Source organism: Tachypleus tridentatus, chromosome 9 (assembly GCF_004210375.1).
Source record: "Tachypleus tridentatus isolate NWPU-2018 chromosome 9, ASM421037v1, whole genome shotgun sequence".
In the NCBI taxonomy this organism is placed as follows: domain Eukaryota; kingdom Metazoa; phylum Arthropoda; class Merostomata; order Xiphosura; family Limulidae; genus Tachypleus; species Tachypleus tridentatus.
Window position 1 is genome coordinate 141,084,735 of NC_134833.1, and position 18,214 is coordinate 141,102,948.

General features: G+C 36.2%; 1 protein-coding gene across 8 annotated transcripts in view; it reads left to right on the top strand.

Moving 5' to 3' along the window:
• The window catches only part of LOC143226533 (apoptosis-stimulating of p53 protein 1-like), a 226,804-nt gene that overhangs the window by 97,505 nt on the left and 111,085 nt on the right, over positions 1–18,214 (top strand). For all 8 annotated transcript variants that reach the window (XM_076457601.1, XM_076457602.1, XM_076457603.1 and 5 more), the window contains one exon: positions 9,909–9,964. In XM_076457601.1, coding sequence (XP_076313716.1) covers positions 9,909–9,964 — 56 coding nt within the window. The remainder of the gene's footprint in view (positions 1–9,908; positions 9,965–18,214) is intronic.

An 18,214-nucleotide genomic window follows, 5' to 3' on the forward strand; every position in this document is an offset into this window, starting at 1 on the left:
GTTCTCTATTTTTAAGCCATATTTGTGTTAGTTATTTACATATATTTCAGTACTGAATTTTGACAATTCAAAATACAGTAAAACCTGTCTAGGCCGGAAATTGCATAAGGCGAAAACCTGCACAAGCCAGAAATATCAAAGTTTTGCAGCATTATCTTATGATTTTTCTTATAATTTTTCTTTTTGAATTTCGCACAAAGATACTCGAGGGCTATATGTGATAGCCGTCCCTAATTTAACAGTGCAAGACTAGAGGGAAGGCAGATAGTCATCACCACCCACCGCCAACTCTTGGGCTAATCTTTTACCAACGAATAGTGGGATTGATCGTCACATCATAACGCCCCCACGGCTGAAAGAGAGAGCATGTTTGGTGCGTCCAGGATTCGAACCCGCGACCCTAAGATTACGAATCGAACGCCTTAACCCACCTGGCCATGCCGGGCTTTTCTTATAAAAGGCACTCCATATGGCGGAACGTGAATAACGCGGACGGAAAACTATCTTTTACCTACCTCATCTATAAACAAGTAGGATTAGAACTTGAGTAAGGCGGAAAAATATTTTTTGATGAAATATTATTTTTTATTTAATTAATAGTTTCTTTAAATATTAATAAATTCTTGTTTAATTAATAATTTGTTTAAATATTAATAAATTCTCGGACGTTTTGTTACAGTAAGTGTTGGTTAAATATATTCTGTTCTTTTTTCTGGCGTCGTTATTTTTACAGTTAAGTCAGATTCATCATTTGTAGAAATATATTTGTCTTTTAAGTGCAAAATTCTACTCTTTAAATAATTCTCACGAAAAAAATGAATTCCTTGCTATCTTACCTAATTTTAAAATTTAGGGAAAATTTACCAAATACCCTCATTTTTTTTTTTAAAGTTGTTTGTTATGACGATTCTAGTGAAATTCAAACTCTGGTTGAGAAGACTGATGCAGATGGTTTTGTGAACTCGGAAAGTTTTATGAACGTTGACAAGAATGTTTTAACAGAAACTGATGAAGTTGATTTAAAATCTATAATAGAATCGCAAGATGGTAATAGTGTGAGAGATTCAGAAGATAAACAAAATGGAAAAGATAATGAGGAAATAGAAATTCCTACTTCACTGCAAGTGTTAAGTTATATTAATTTTATCAAACTGTATGCAAAAATGAAGTGGGAAAATGAACTTCATGAAAAGGTAGTAGAATTGGCGTTCTCTTTTAACCGCATGAGAAAACCCATTAACAAAACGAAACAGTTGAAATTGGACATTTTTTTTATTAAGATTTTGTGAACTTATGTATGTTTTGAATATCTATTTTTGTTCTTATTCTAATAAATATAGCATAAACATTATAATAACTTCATTAACAAACGTCTTACTTTCCTTGAGTCAAGCAAATATAACGTTCCACTCAAAAATTATATATAATCAAGGAAATGCATGTTCACTGTCTGAACCAGAAAACCTGCTTGAGCCGGACGTATTACGCGGTCCGGTGCGATTCCGCCTTAGACAGGTTTTAATGTATAAGAAATACAACAATGAAATAACAAAACACCATGTCTGCACAAATATTATTAAATTCACTGTTTTACTTTGTCATAGTAATAATATTATTAAATGAGAAGTAATAATAAGCGCAGCCCCCACACAATAAGTTTTTTTTGAAATGCTTTAAAGTTTTGTATATATGAAACCAATAGACTAATTTACGTTTCTTTCGGAACAAACATCAGTTAACAGATTCTAATTTCCTCTCTTAACTCAACAATCGCGTGTTTATTTTCCTTCACCGAAAATTGCATTTTTAAATATAACTTAGAAATTATATTGACTATTTCTATGATTCATGAAAACTGAACACCCTGAGGATTGATTTAAATATTAGTATCCTTTAAATCAACTGTGCCAAGTGGTAAGGGCGTTTAATTCGCAATCTGAAGGTTGCGGGTTTGAATCCCAGTTCGACCAAACATGCTCGCCCTTTCAGTCGTGGGAGCGTTATAATTTGACGATCAGTCCCACTATTCGTTGGTAAAAGAGAAGCCAAAGAGTTGACGGTGTGTGATGATGACTAGTTGCCTTCCCTCTAGTCTTTCAGTGCTAAATTAGGGACGGCTAGCACAGATAGCCCTCATGTCACTTTGTGAGAAATTCAAACAAACCAAACCATTATGGAACTGTTAAAACAAATTATGTTTTTACGCTGCTCATGTTGCATAAAGTTGAAATATTATATAATAAAGAGTATAAAAAAACGAGTTTAAGGTAGAATTAATCATTTGCTTGGCGTTATTTGTTATTATAGGAAAGGTACCAAGGTTTTATTTCGGCATCCCTAATTTCGAAGTACTGACCGGAGGGAAGACAGTTAATTTGTAGCACTTAACCGCTCAACGTTCTCACTAAGTGATTGATTGCCTCAGTTATAATGCATCTCACTCCTTAAGGTTTGGGAATACTTTGCTATATCGCACGGAATCAACCCGGGATCTCCAGTTCCGAAATCCGTAGCTTTATTACAGGGCTGCACTGCTAACCCTGAACTTTGATCGGACAATTTTGGCCTATTATGGCCTTGTTGCTAGGCCACTCGACTCGCAGTCTGTAGACCACGAATTCTGTTACCGAACAAGCTTAATTTTTCAGCGATGGGGGCCGTATTGTGACAGTCAGTCTTATTTTTTGTTGTTAAAAGAGTTGTTGGTATTGACTAGCTCCTTTCCCTCTAAATTAGTGACGGTTAACGCAGATACCTCTTGAAGAGGCCCGGGATGGCCAGATGGTTAAGGTACTCGACTTCTAATCTCAGTGTCGCGGGTTTGAATACCCGTCGCACCAAACATGCTCACCCTCTCTGCCGTTGGGGCGTTATAAAGTGACGGTCAATCCCACTATTCGTTAGTAAAAGTGTAGCCCAAGAGTTGGCAGCGGGTGATGTTGACTAGCTGCCTTCCATCTAGTCTTACATTGCTAAATTAGGGACGGTTAACGCAGATAGCCCTCGTGTATATTTGCGCGAAATTCAAAACAAACCAAACTTTCGAAGAACTTTGCACGAAATTCAACAAACAAAACAAGTCGTACAACTATCTAAAAATATAAAGAACCGAAATGAATTAAGGCATTTTAAAATTATTGAATTATACGAAACTAAAAATATCTACATCTATAACATTTGTTTTATTTAGATGTAAAACAAACAAGTAAGATAAAACGCGAAATTTGTCGTCCTATAAAGAAACGTCACCATTTGAAGGGTAAAAGTGGTAGTTAAAGGTAATACAGTAAGTATTGCTGTTAAAGAATCAATATGGTAATGGGCCTTTCATAAATAATGTTAAGAAACTGGTTACTGTTGTGAGATTTTCATAAAGTGCTATTAAGGAACCAGTTAAGTAACATACTTTTACTAAAATGGTGTTAAGAACCAGTTAAGTAAACAGCTTTTTACAAAGTGATGTTAAAGAACCAGTTAAGTATAGACTTTTTTCACAGTGTGGTGTTTAAGAACCAGTTAAGTGAGGAGCTTTTCACAAAATGATGTTAAAGGACAATTTAAGTAACAGACTTTTCGTAGAGTGGTGTTATAAAAAAACTAGTTCAGTAACAGGCTTTTCATAATGTTACGAAACTGCTCTCTCTCTATATATATATGTATGTATATATATGGTACATTTTAAAAAATTGTATGTACAAATTATTCGTTAGTTTTAAATATTGTGTCTAGAAATCTAACTATTGTTGAAGTACCGTACATAATGTAAGTAATACTTCATTATTTCAAACCCGTTCTTCACGTATGGTACTCAATGTGGGTGAGAACTCACTACTTCAAATCCTAATCTTGGAGAATGTTGCCATATGAACATTTCTTAAGTATTTTAATTTTCAGACTATATTCAACGGTATGAATAACCGTATTGATTACTTGTCATTTGTAATAGTTTCCTAAAATGACAGTCTACGTCATTTTTAAAATTTCTATTCGAATAAGATGTCTTTATTCACAAAGTACCAATGCTTGGCATTTTAAGAAAGACAAAACTTCACGAAGGTGGCGCTAATTTTGAGTATCGTGTCGTTTCCCTTAATCCCGCAACGTTACGAGAAGAACAACAAAAACCATGGGAATCTGACGTCTCATTTTTGAATTACAAATAGTTTTGTGTAAAATTTTCTGTAAACTACTTTCTCTGTAATCTAAGACATCCAACAGGTTACTAACACAAACAAAGGAGAAACATTGGTATGTTCCTCTTTGCAAGATCCTCATACAATGAGGAGAGACATCAGTATACTTTTCCTTGTAAAATCCTTTGATTAATACGGGCGAAAATAACTGGAGGTTTAAATTATCTCATGGCTTGTAGGAGAAATATGAACTTCATGTGTTTATGCTTGTTAAAATCTCGAGTTACTTAGACTACTGATGTATCGTAAAATATACAGATATTTGCTGAAGCTGAGTATACATTACAAAGTACTATTACTTTTTGCATCGCCAAGTAGTTAGGGTGCTCGAATCCTCGTCCCAGGAAACATACTCGCCTTTTCAGCCGTGGGGACGTTGTTATGTGAGGGTCAATTCTGCTATTCGTTGTTAAAAGAATAGCCCAAGAGTGTGCAGTGTGTGGTAATAACTAGCTAAATTAGGGGCGCTGTTGTTCGTAGAAATGCTATTGGGAATAATTGGTTCGTAAATGCTTTCTACTAAGTAAATACTTTACTTATAAAATGGAATTACATATTTTCGCGTTCGATTTTATCGTCAAGAGCTGGTAATCCAGTGCAGCGTAACTACCGTGATATCGTTATTACGTGTAAGTATAGTCAATTACCGTGTGTTCTATTATACCTATTCAAATCTACAGAATGTATAGCAATGGTTTAAATCGGTTCTCTCCAGACGGGAAGGGAGATATAGAGTATGATAAAATGTGACATTCATTTTTAACATATCAAAGTCACGCTTGAACGTGGTAATCAGTCATTAACATCCAACCTCACTTACCTAACTTTTATAACATTCCACAGACAAAATATTACGCTTTGCTACAACATGTGCAGTATCATTAGGCAGCACGGCATTGTAGATTATATTGGATGAATTTACTCATAATGGTTTAAATCTTAAAAAGGAAACGTACGAAAAATTCAAGTAAAAGACGGAAAATATTTTTTTCCAAGTTTAAAGTACGTACTGAACAAAATTGTTCCCGATAATGTTGTTTGATAAAACCTCTAAAATGTTGATTGTGAACAAACTTAAATTTGTCTTTATAATTTCGTGAAAAGTTGGTAGTTTTTCCCTCATAATCGCATTAATAAGCATATGAAAGTTTGAATTAATAATAGATAAACGTTTGAAATTTTGATTGTGTGCGAGTTTAAATTTCTTGATAATGAAACTTGATAAACCTGAAGCATTGGTCATCTGTGATTCCGAAATTTTACGATAATTTTGCTGCTAAGTCTCCAAAGTTATGTATGGACTCAAATTCAATTTTATAATGGAATTTATAACATTCTGAAACAGCGAAAGGCAGACAATTTACGGCCCGGGATGGCCAGGTGGTTAAAGTACTTGAATCGTAATCCGATGGTCGCGGGTTCGAATCCCCGTAACAACAAACATGCTCACCCTTTCAGCCGTGGGGGCGTTATAATGTAACGGCCAATCTCACTAATCGTTGGTAAAAGAGTAGCCCAAGAGTTGGCGGTGGGTGGTAATGCCTTCCCTCTAGTCTTACATTGCTAAATTATGGACGGCTAGCACAGATCGCTCTCGTGTAGCTTTGCGCGAAATTAAAAAAAAACAAAACCATTCAGTCAAAGCAAAAAACTAGGTTCGTTATATCCACTACTACAAATTCACTCTTAAATTACCTTCACTACGTGACTATCACAGCTCGGCACAAGAGATCAGAATGTATGGCTTATACCATTGTTACCTTGTTCCTGTGCTCGTTGTGAGTACTGTGAACGGCGCGTGAATGTTTGTTCTTCTGTTTTTAGGCTCTACCTCTTTCATCTTCATTATAAGTGAATTTTCCTCTTTTTTAGTTTCTTGAACAAGTGCACATTAATTATGAGTGAATGTAATTTGTCTTTGTCTGAGAAGCTGCGGGACACACAGTAAATCGCTCTCTCTATATATATATATGTATGTATGTATGTATGTGAATGAATATGAAGGAGCTAGAACTGATAACCAGAAATTATCCCATGGTATTATTTAAATAGCTAAGAAAATACCACAATTTATAAGGTGCCACGTTGTCCGTTGGACCTCCAACAAACTTATAAATATTATTCACGGATTGACGTGAACAAATATTTTCAAATTAGAACACAAAATTAATAGTTGGTTTTAGATTTAAGACCAGAATTCCAACTCCATAACGATAACATGTTATCTGTAGTTATGAGTTTCCTTTATGTGAACAATGGTATCTAGGTTCCACTGTTAGATCTTTCAGACAAATGTTGAAAAACACAAACTTCTGGCTCGGCATGGCCAGGTGGTTAAGGCGCTCGTCTCGTAATCCAAGGGTCACGGGTTCGAATCCCTGTCACACCAAACATGCTCGTCCTTGCAGCCGTGGGAGCGTTATAATGTACGATCAATCCCACTATTCGTTGGTAAAAGAGTAGCCCAAGAGTCGGCGGTGAGTGGTGATGACTAGCGGCTGTCTTCCCTCTAGACTTACACTGCTAAATTAGTGACGGCTAGTGCAGATAGCCCTCGTGTAGCTTTGCACGAAATTCCAAAAACAAACAAACTTTACAGTAATGGAAAGTAGTTAGAAGATACCCTGCACTTAATCCTGGCTTCTTGGATCCTTTTCCTGACCGTTGAGCACGATAATCACACTACAGTGGTTAACTGAAGGTCATAAGAACCTAAGAACCCAGTGCTGCTGGTGTGGAGTTTAAGGGTCAGTTTGCGCAGATATTGGTCGTATACCGCACTTCTATTCTTTCTACCTCCTGGTATATTCTGTTGACAACGGATTGTGGCACTTCCATGACTTGTGTCACTTCAGTCTGGATGAGGATCTCCTGTAGCAGGTTGACGGCACTACAAATTTCAGTTTCGGTTTATTGGTTTCTAACAAGATTTACACTACTTTTGAAAAGTCACCACCAACAAAATTAGTCCATAAACCCAACATTATTTGAACAGTAGACATATTCCCTCTCAGTCAAAAGTAACATCTTCTTTCCGGAATTTGGGTCATTTCTCATAAAGGTCTATTACATAAGGAATTATTGATATATAAACTTACAAACCGTAAGTAGGATTCGTGTAATCCTCTATAATAAGCAAACTGAATTTTTTAAAAATTTCATACCCTAAGAATATACAAAAAACAAAAATAAATCTCGTTATTCCTTAGTTCTGCGAACAGTATATATTGATCATTCAAAACAAACCGATAATTTACGGATTCCAATATTTTTATGACAATAGAGTTACTATGCCTCCGAAACGTTATGTACAGACTCATATTCCTCTTGGTAACGGAAATGATAAGTTTCCGAACTGTTGGTTGAGTACGACTTATAGCATTTTATGACAACAGAGCTACTAAGCCTCCGAAACGTTTCGTATGAACTAAACTTTTTCCTGGTAATGGTTTTAAATAAACCTTCCAATCGTTATCGACTCATCATGGTCTAGTGGTTAAGGCAGTCTGAGAATCAAGGGTTCGAATCCGTGACACACCAAACATGCTCGCCCTTTCAGCCGTCGGGGCGTTATAAAATAATGGCTGTTTGTTTGTTTTTGAATTTCACACAAAGCTACTCGAGAGCTATCTGTGCTAGCCATCCCTAATTTAGCAGTGTAATACTAGAGGGAAGGCACCTAGTCATCACCACCCACCGCCAACTTTTGGGCTACTCTTTTACCAACGAATAGTGGGATTGACCGTCACATTTTTACGCCCCCACAAAATAATGGCCAATCCCATTATTCGTTGGTAAAAGAGTAGCCAAAGAGTTGGCGATGAGTGGTGACGACTAGCTACGTTCCCTCTAGTCTTACACTGCTAAATTAGGAACGGCTAGCAAAGATAGCCCTCGTGTAGCTTTGCGCGAAATTCCAAACAAAACAAATTTCTAAAAAAGCAAAATTATTCTTGAAACAACACTCAAGAGCTTTTATTGTAATATGTAAGACAATTAATAATAGCAGAAAAAAGGTGATTTTTTAATTGTTAGTCAAAATTCACCCATTTGTTTGTCATATTCTTATTATTGTCTCACGAGCTTAAAGAAAAAAAACAACGACTATGGATATTTTTCTCAAACTTGGACAAACCTACTGAAAAAAACTGCGCCGGTTTTATGTTGATACTTCAAAGAGAAAGAGATATTTTATCAGTTTGTTTTCTTTAAATCGCTACTGGCCATGCTTCTCTTCGAGGTTATTCAAGCATCGAAACCTATGGCAAAACGGCTAGAAATTCTGCGTTAATGTCTGTTCACAGCTACTAAACAAACTCATGCGAAGGTTAGTAAGCTATTTAAATTTTTTTCTCTTGAGATTTCCACCCTCATTCAAGCATTGCAAAAATGTAGAAGTCATTTAAGCGCCATTATATTAGTCGGAAAACCCGCACCCAGCAGTTTGTGAGTAGAGTGCCCTAACTTCTTGGCAACATCAGGGTTTCGATGATGAGACGGTTATGACGTTTTAAGTGGTTTTAAGTTATTGAAATAAGTATTGATTTGGTGTCACGTATTTTTAGTGGTTCGGTCACACGTAACGTTTAGAAGTTGAATTACATAACTAAATTACAAATTTGCAAAATGCGGACATGGAGTTGTAGAAGCGTGTCGATCTGTGAATTCAAGGTTCGCTACCCGTTACTGCAAAATCGCGTTTCGCACTTTGAGCCAGGAGTGCGTAATAAGAGCCTAATCGTGAATTAGAGTAGTTCCAGGGTTGGTAGTGGGTGTTGTTGATTAGGTACACCCGCTCTAGTCTACCTTCCCCTCAGTAGTACAGTGGTATGTCTGCAGACTAACAGCTCTAGAAACCGGGTTTCGATATCCCGTAGTGGGAAGAGCACAGATAGCCTATTGTGTAGCTTTGTGCTTAATTCCGAACAATATAGTCTACTAGGTCTCAAGTTTAGCTCGGATAGCGCAGATAGCCCTAGTATTGAATTTTTTTTTTTCCTATTTCGTAAATATCTGAAACGTTTAAACAATTTTGTATGACTTCCAAAACGTATATTACATTTCAGTACATGTTTTTCACTAGTATATATGCTTGTTTTGGGTGATTCGTTTTTGTGGTTTCCCGATCAAGCGGGAACGGCTCAATCAATATAGCTTCGCCATATTCTACATGAATCATAAGTGTTTATAACACCAAGCACTTACCTATTTTGTTCTGTTTTTATTTTGTTGTTGTTCTTTTTAATGTGTTTATAGCATTTCTTGTTTACATACATACAGCTCTATATGTAATAGAAATGTTAGGCTTACTGGTAAAAAGATCGCTTGTTTTGAAAATGTTTATTTCTGAACACTCGTTCATGTCAAAGATGTGGCATTAGATAGTTTTCTTGTTTTTTGCATCCATTCTAAATTATAAAAAATAAAATTCAAATGAAACTGAAATGGACTTTTTAAAAATATAATTGTAGTTTAGTACTAATGTGCTTGTTCAAGCTATTGAAACCTCGGTCCGCATTAATTTAATTAGCATCGTTGATTTGTGTAAAATGTCGAAGTAAAGAGGGGGTGAGTAAACACTGTTGCCGTACCATTGTTTAGGGTGGGATGTGGGGGAGAGCGGGTCACCATCTCGTCGTTGCTCACCAAGAGTTTTATTACTGTACTATAGTTTTGTTTAAACTGTTAATGCTGATTTACCTGTTTTGTTTCCAGAAACTCAACATGAGCTGAAGAATGGGATGAAGGGGCTACAAAGATGGACATTCAAGGTAGGGCAGATTTAGTAGTTTATTTATTGGCTATTAACTTAATTCAAAGTCCTTGTGTAAACTCATTAGTTTACAAGCGAGTGCTACGCGACCATCCACGTGTAATTCACAACGCCTTTCGCTTCGTAAGGTTTGGTTTGTTTTGAATCTCGCGCAAAGCTACTCGACGGCTATCTGCGCTAGCCATCCCTACTTTAGCAGTCCGGCATGGCCAAGTGGTTAAGGCGTTCGACTCGTAATCCGAAGGTCGCGGGTTCGAATCTTCGTCGCACCAGACATGCTCGACCTTTCAGCCGTGGGAGCGTTATTATGTGACGATCAATCCCACTATTCGTTGGTAAAAGAGTAGCCCAAGAGTCGGCGGTGAGTGGTGATGACTAGCGGCTTCCTTCCCTCTAGACTTACACTGCTAAATTAGTGGCGGCTAATGCAGATAGCCCTCGTGTAGCTTAGCGCGAAATACAAAACAAGCCAAATGCTTCGTAGGGACTAGAATTTAAGTTACAGCACGCAACACGTTTCGAGTGCAGTAAGTGAGATCTAACTTTATGGTATATTCGTGTGATTTGTTGTAACTTCAGTAAACATCACATGATTTCCTGTATAGTTTATTCATGTGTGTGAATTTACTTATGGAAGGTTTTAAAAAGGTAATATTCTAATTTTGGCTGTTTACACTAACTTTGTTATAGTAATGGTAAAATGACTACGTGAAATGGTCTATTTCGTGTTCCAGTAATTCGCCGTGTCTCGGTTCTGTTTTGATTTTCATCACGTTTTTAATGAAACAAAAAATACACACCCCGAACTAAACAGCTTGTATTTTTTAGTATAGAGTGTTACGAGTCTGAACAAGTTTTTTTTGTATCAAATGTGTTATTTGTATCAAAATAAGGTCATTATACTATGTGTTTTGTAATATAATACAACATCCTCTGCTATGTATTGTAATTTACTATAATATTTTACCGTCATTGCACTGTAATCCACTACATTTTATGTTCGTTTGTAATCAACTGAAACTTTCTGTGTTTATAAACTAGTTAATACTGTAACCTATTACAGTATCATATGTTTTGTATTGTAATATACTGGAAGGTTCTATATTTCTCGACTGAAGTGTTCTGTACTTTTTTCGAAATATCCTAGTTTCCTAGACAAGGTTTGCTGTAATTCATAAAAACATCCTAGGGTTGACTAAAGTGTAATGTGATTCACTGGGACTTACTAGGTTCCCAGACTAAGGGTGTATTGTAATTCCTCAAAACATCCTACGTTTATAGACTAAGTGTGTATTGTAATCCCTCAAAACATCCTACGTTTATAGACTAAGTGTGTATTGTAATCCCTCAAAACATCCTACGTTTGTAGACTAAGGGTGTATTGTAATCCCTCAAAACATCCTACGTTTGTAGACTAAGGGTGTATTGTAATCCCTCAAAACATCCTACGTTTGTAGACTAAGGGTGTATTGTAATCCCTCAAAACATCCTACGTTTATAGGCTAAGGATGTATTGTAATCCCTCAAAACATCCTACGTTTATAGGCTAAGGATGTATTGTAATCCTTCAAAATATCCTACGTTTGTAGACTAAGGGTGTATTGTAATCCCTCAAAACATCCTACGTTTGTAGACTAAGGGTGTATTGTAATCCCTCAAAACATCCTACGTTTGTAGACTAAAGGTGTATTGTAATCCCTCAAAACATCCTACGTTTGTAGACTAAAGGTGTATTGTAATCCCTCAAAACATCCTACGTTTGTAGACTAAGGGTGTATTGTAATCCCTCAAAACATCCTACGTTTATAGACTAAGTGTGTATTGTAATCCCTCAAAACATCCTACGTTTGTAGACTAAGGATGTATTGTAATCCTTCAAAATATCCTACGTTTGTAGACTAAGGGTGTATTATAATCCTTCAAAACATCCTGCGTTTGTAGACTAATTTAATCCATTAAAATATCCTACGCTAGAATACCTGAAACAATGAAACTGACATCCGAACATTCTGTGTTTCTAGGCAAATGCAATTTATCATTTCATACATGTTACAGTTCGTGTGTGTGAGAGAGAAATAGAAATATACGTACTTTTAGAAATCATGTCATATTCATGATCGGCACTGCTTTAATTCACTCTGTTCTGTATATATCTGTTGATGCTTTTTTGATGAAAAAATGGTGAAATAAAAAAAAGACTTTAAAATGTACCGTGGAACTATCGAATGCTAAACTAGACCTCACAGAAGCAATTAGCTCAGTGGTTTAGATGTGAATCTATCTAAATTAACTCTGTTGACAGCAGGGGGCGATACTTTTGAAGGGTGAATCAGGACTGAAATAGAGAAATTATTTTGAGGTGATGTGTAATGACCCATTATCAGCAACTTGCATTGCATCAGTGGAAGCACTCGGGCAACGCCCTATAGACATATGGTCTTCACACTGTATAGTAAACCTACTTGATGACTTCTGGGAAATCGATGCACTATCTTCACTAGGTGTCACATTTTGCGCAAATTTCTTATTCAACTCAAATAATCTCTGAATACTCACACAGAGAAGATTTCACCTCCCCCATGACGATGTAACATACGTTTACAGGACCAGGTAGTCTGTCAAGCAGTGAGATCAGGAAATTCAGCTCTAGTTTCGTATTCTAACTTCAGTCACGTAAACAATTTTCTTGAAGCTGTAGTTTCGTATTTTAATTTCGGTAGTGAAAATAACTTTCATGAATCTCTAGTTTCGTATTTTCACTAGTAATGAATCTCTAGTTTCGTATTCTCACATTAGTAATGAATCTCTAGTTTCGTATTCTCACTTTAGTAATGAATCTCTAATTTCGTATTCTCACTTTAGTAATGTAAACTTTTTGGAAGCTCTAGTTTCATATTATAACTTCAGTAATGCAAATTACTTTCTTGCCCGTCAGGCCTTATGATACAGACGCTGGACTCATAGTCTGCGGATCGCGGATTCAGATACACTGAACAAACAAACAAAAAATTATAATTTAAATATTGCTTTGAAGACGTATTTGGCAATAACAACCCTCGATCTGGCGCGAACACAGTGTGACACAGGCATTATTCCTTTTCGTCAGGGGTGGGTAAGTGTTAGCAATCGTAAACATGTTGAACATACCAGCACACTTTCAGAAACAAATACCTAGCAGTCATTTTGCATTTGTGTAATTATTTTCAACCTCAACGACATTCTATATGGGTCCCATAACTAGAATTCCTAAAATTCAAATATAACAGTTCCTAATTTTGACTACTGAACAGAGTAGAGGAATTCAGTCAGCAGCACTCGCCGCTAAGAGGGTTTTGTCCGGTTCTCTGACATAATACTGTGATTAACTGTCTCTTTTGTAATGCGTTCATAGCTAGAAATGTGAAATTTTTCTGGCATATCGGCGTAAACATTCAATAATCGAATCCGTAGCCATGCAAACTAACCACTAGGCCACTCCTGGCCTTTTTTGTTATTGAACTTTGCGTCTGGTTCCTGCGTAAAATACGTGACAAGTTGGCTGGTGGTCAACTTCGTTATTTGCTGGTAAAGAATACAGTAGTTAATTAATGGTGGGTGACGTTGACCAGCTGCCTTTCTTCTAGTCTACACTTCAAAATTAGGAACGACCAGTACAGATAGTCAGTCCTCTGGTAGTTTTGCGCAAAAATTGGACAAAAAGGGAACAAAAAATAAATATGCAATACAGTTTATAATGTATCTTATAATGTTTCGACTTTCTGAAGTCACCTTCAGGTTAACCTGAAATGTTGATCTCTGCTTTATTTTGGTAAAAGTATCATATCCATACCAGCCGTTCTGAGATACGTTTTGACTTCAAGTGAGTTTCTCGTCATCAGGGATAGTTTACAATAGATAATAGTTCAGAGGACTTGGTAAACATTCAAATGTCAGTATTAACACACTTAAGACATTCTATGTAAGACTTGGAACTTAGTGTTATTGTAATCATTTAGTTTTATTATGACGTTATTGTGGAAACTTTAATTAGTTGTAATGTTTCGCATGTTTTGCGTTTTAACTCAACAGTATCACTGTCTTTGGTCCCTAACATCAAATTTCGGAAATCTGTAATTGTCTGAAATAATTTCACTTCAACTAGTTATGCAAGGTATGTGGTTGTTCAAACAGATTTTTAGAATTTGTAATGGTCTGAAACAATTTTACTTTAACAATGTATGTAGTCATTCAGCCAAACTTCAAGAATCTGTAATGGTCTGAAATAGTTTCATTTTAATAAGATATATGGTCATTAATTCAAACTGTGGTGTTTTAGAGGAACTGATCTGATTGATGTGAAATGGTTTGTTTTGTTTTAAAGTTCACGCAAAGCTACACGAGGGCTATCTGCGTTGGCCATTCCTAATTTAGCAGTGTAAGCACCAGAGGGAAGGTAGCTAGTCATCACCACCCACCGCTAATTCTTAGGCTACTCTTTTACCAACGAATAGTAGGATTGACCGTAACTTTATACACCCCCCACGGCTGAAAGGGCCGGCATGTTTGATGCGACGGGTATTCGTACTTGCAACCCTTGAACTACAAGTCGAATGCCTTAACCTCCTGACCATGGCGGGTCCAGCTGTGAAATACTGTGGTACTGCAAAGGAACTGATCTGTTTGCTTTGAATTCATTATATACTGTGGTGTTTCAGTAGAATTGAATTGTCTGCTGTGAAATATTGTGGAGTCCCAGTTACAGCTCAAATAGATGTGATAAAACTTATCCGTTAAATAGTTATTCTGTCCAAGATATAAAAACAATACATTTGTACCCGCCTTCCAGTGACTTACTTGTATGCTCCAACTCATGCAATGCTAAATTTTTGTGCTGGATTCCAGTGTGGGCACAGCGCTGTGAAGCTTTTTTTTATTTAAAGTAATAATTGACAGACAGTAAAGGTATGACAGAGTTGGTATGCTAGTATTTAAGTGTGTAGTAATTACTGTAAAAAACAAAATGACTGACATTTTCTCCGTATGAACTTGTGAAATAAAATCGTGAAATATTTTAAAATAACTATTATAAATAATTCATAGAAGAAAGATTTTTAACAATAAGACATCAAAGCAAATCTAGTTTATCGTGGCAATATAAACCGACGAAAGGAATCAAATTCAAAAAGGGTCTGAAAACAAAAAACGAATTTACGAACTCAAATAACTACTCATCATCGGTAATAGTGTAGGTTATATGCGTTATTCTTAGGTAGTATTGCATTGTAATGAGATTATTAAGTAGCTAGCAACGCTTACCTATCACCTTTAATAATACATAAAAATAAGTATTTTACATAATAGAACCTTCTCAGTCACAATAGTAACCCTGAGAATTAGGGATATTATAAACAATCTCCAGGTCCGAGCGCAGCCTAATGGTTAGCGTGTTGAATTGAAGATCCGGGTTTACGCTATGTTACCACTGGAAAAAATATCGCGCTCCGTACTTTGGAGCCGTGGGTGCGTTATAAGAGTTACAGTCAAATTCTACTATTCGATTAAAGTTACCCACGAGTTATCGGTGGATGCCGACTAGTTGTTTTCTTTCTAATCTATCACTTCGAAATTTGGGTTTGCTAGCGTAGTGAAGATAATCTTTGACTAGCTTTGCTAGAGTAATTAATATCGCCACAAACTTCGGTAAATATACTTTCCTTCCTCTGACAGATAATGGTGGGTGAAACAGTAGGAAAATCACGAAAAATAATTATCCAAAGTCACGTGTTCAATTACTTCTCGGAAGTATTTGTTAGAAGATTACAATAAATAAGAAAAAATAGGAGTTTCGAACCTGCGTAACTTCGTTCGAACATTTATCATCAATGTTTAAGGTTGGCACAAATTATTTTTGCCATGTTTCAAAGGGCTGAAATGCTAACAGTGTGTTTCTTGATGTTAAGCCTCAACAACAAGCCAACAAAGGACTCTATCAAAAGAATTTGCTCTACATCCACCCGGTTTAAATGATCTATATCAACACAGCCCTACAAATTATAATGTTATTGTAAGATACACCATCTTTTAGTCCCCTGTTTCTTATCTGCAGCGGAACTACGCCCTAATATGACCCAGGGGAGAACCTTCTCTTAATAAACCTTTCTAGAAACCCTAACAACGTCACAAGTTTTCGGATTACCCGCCCTTGCTTAATTATCTCCCTGGAGCTATCAGATCTTACAAGAGATCACTGTGGAAAGAATTCTTCTTCCAAGGATTACACCAGGGAGATTATCCAATATTTCTGTCGAAAAATGGAAGTAAAACTAAGGGAATAATTAGAAATTTCAAGCGGTACGTGGTACTGGTTGTGATTGGTGAACGTTATACATGTGTGTTAAAGTCAAAACTAAGGATTTCAACCAACCTTGTGAGCATTCATATACATGCATGTGTGTCTTTCCTTTAAGTACAAATTGCTTTGGGTTCCAACTTAATAAATGAATATATTTGTGTGTTTTTTAAATACTTCCCGAACTATTTTAGTCTGAGGTTCCCTTAATGTTAATAAAAAACATTTGAGGTCCTTATCGTATAACTTTAGCTTGGTGATTGAAAAACAGTGCTCTACTAAAAAACAGTAACATCTCCTTTTGACATACTGTATCATTTAATTAATTCAACATAATTTTTATGATTTAATTGTTTACTTAGTAATAAAATTAATTCAGCATCTTTGTTTTCGGCTGCCCCCAGGTGGACTTTAGGATACGCTGCTCTTGGGAATACAATCGCACGTGGCGTCTGCATGAATATGCTACATCCTCTCACAGTAAATTTTTGTGTATCCAAACTTAGATTGGCTAAAGACCATAAGACAATTTTATACATATATCGCAGTAGTGTAAACAACTGAGAGAGAGTTTTACGTGCCTCTGTAAAGCCTTCTGAAACACCAAACTTCCAACATTCCAAAACTTCTCGTGAATTTTGCGAACACATATCCAAACTCTTTCACAAATCGAAGTAACTTATTATCATTAAAATACTGTTCTGAAGGTATTGCATATATATATTTGTTTATTTTTTTTAATTTCGCGCAAAGCTACATGAGAGCTATTTGCGCTAGCCGTTCTAATTTAGTAGTGTAAAACTAAAGGAAAGGGAACCAGCTAGTCACCACTCACCGCCAACTCTTGGACTACTCCTTTATCAACGAATAGTGGGATTTACCGTAGCTTTATAACGTCCCCACGGCTGAAAGGGTGACCATGTTTGGTGCGACGAGGATGAAACCCCGACACCCTCAGACTGCGAAAGTGCCCTTGCCACCTAGCCGTGCTATATACATATATATATATATATAACTAGTTTAAGGTATTATATTATTGATCATAAACAAACTAGGTAAAGGAAATTAAATTTAGTTTAGTTATTTTTCTGCATATGAGTGGGTTTTTTAAGTTGCTCAGTTTATTTGGTTATGTCACCGTGTATGGGTGGTCTCTTTAAGTTGTTTAGTTTGATTGGTTACGTTTCCGTATATGCATGGCCTTTTTAAATTGTTTGGTTATGTTTCTGCATTTGGGTGACCTCTTTACTTTGTTTAGTTTCTTTGGTTATGTTTCTGCGTATGAGTGGCCTTTTTAAGTTGTTTAATTTGTTTGGTTATGTTTCCGTGTATGGGTGGCCTCTTTAAGTTGTTTAGTTTGTTTGGTTATATTTCGGAATATGGATGGCCTCTTTAAATTGTTTAGTTTGTTGGGTTGTGTTTTTGCATATGGGTGGCCTTTTTAAGTTGTTTAGTTTGTTGGGTTATGTTTCTGCATATGAGCGGCCTTTTTAAGTTGTTTGGTTATGTTTCTGCGTATGGGTAGCCTTTTTTAAGTTGTTTAGTTTGTTGGATTATTGGTGGCCTCTTTAAATTTCTTAGTTTATGTGGTTATGTCTCCGTGTATGGGCGGGCCTTTAAGTTGTTTCGTTTGTTGGTTATGTTTCTGCATATGGGTGGCTTTTTTAAGTTGATTAATTTGTTTGGTTATGTTTCCGTGTATGGGTGGCCTCTTTAAGTTGTTTAGTTTGTTTGGTTATATTTCGGAATATGGATGGCCCTCTTTAAATTGTTTAGTTTGTTGGGTTATGTTTCTGCATGAGCGGCCTTTTTAAGTTGTTTGGTTATGTTTCTGCGTATGGGTAGCCTTTTGGCCTCTTTTTTGTTGTTTTAGTTTGTTGGATTATTGGTGGCCTCTTTAAATTTCTTAGTTTATGTGGT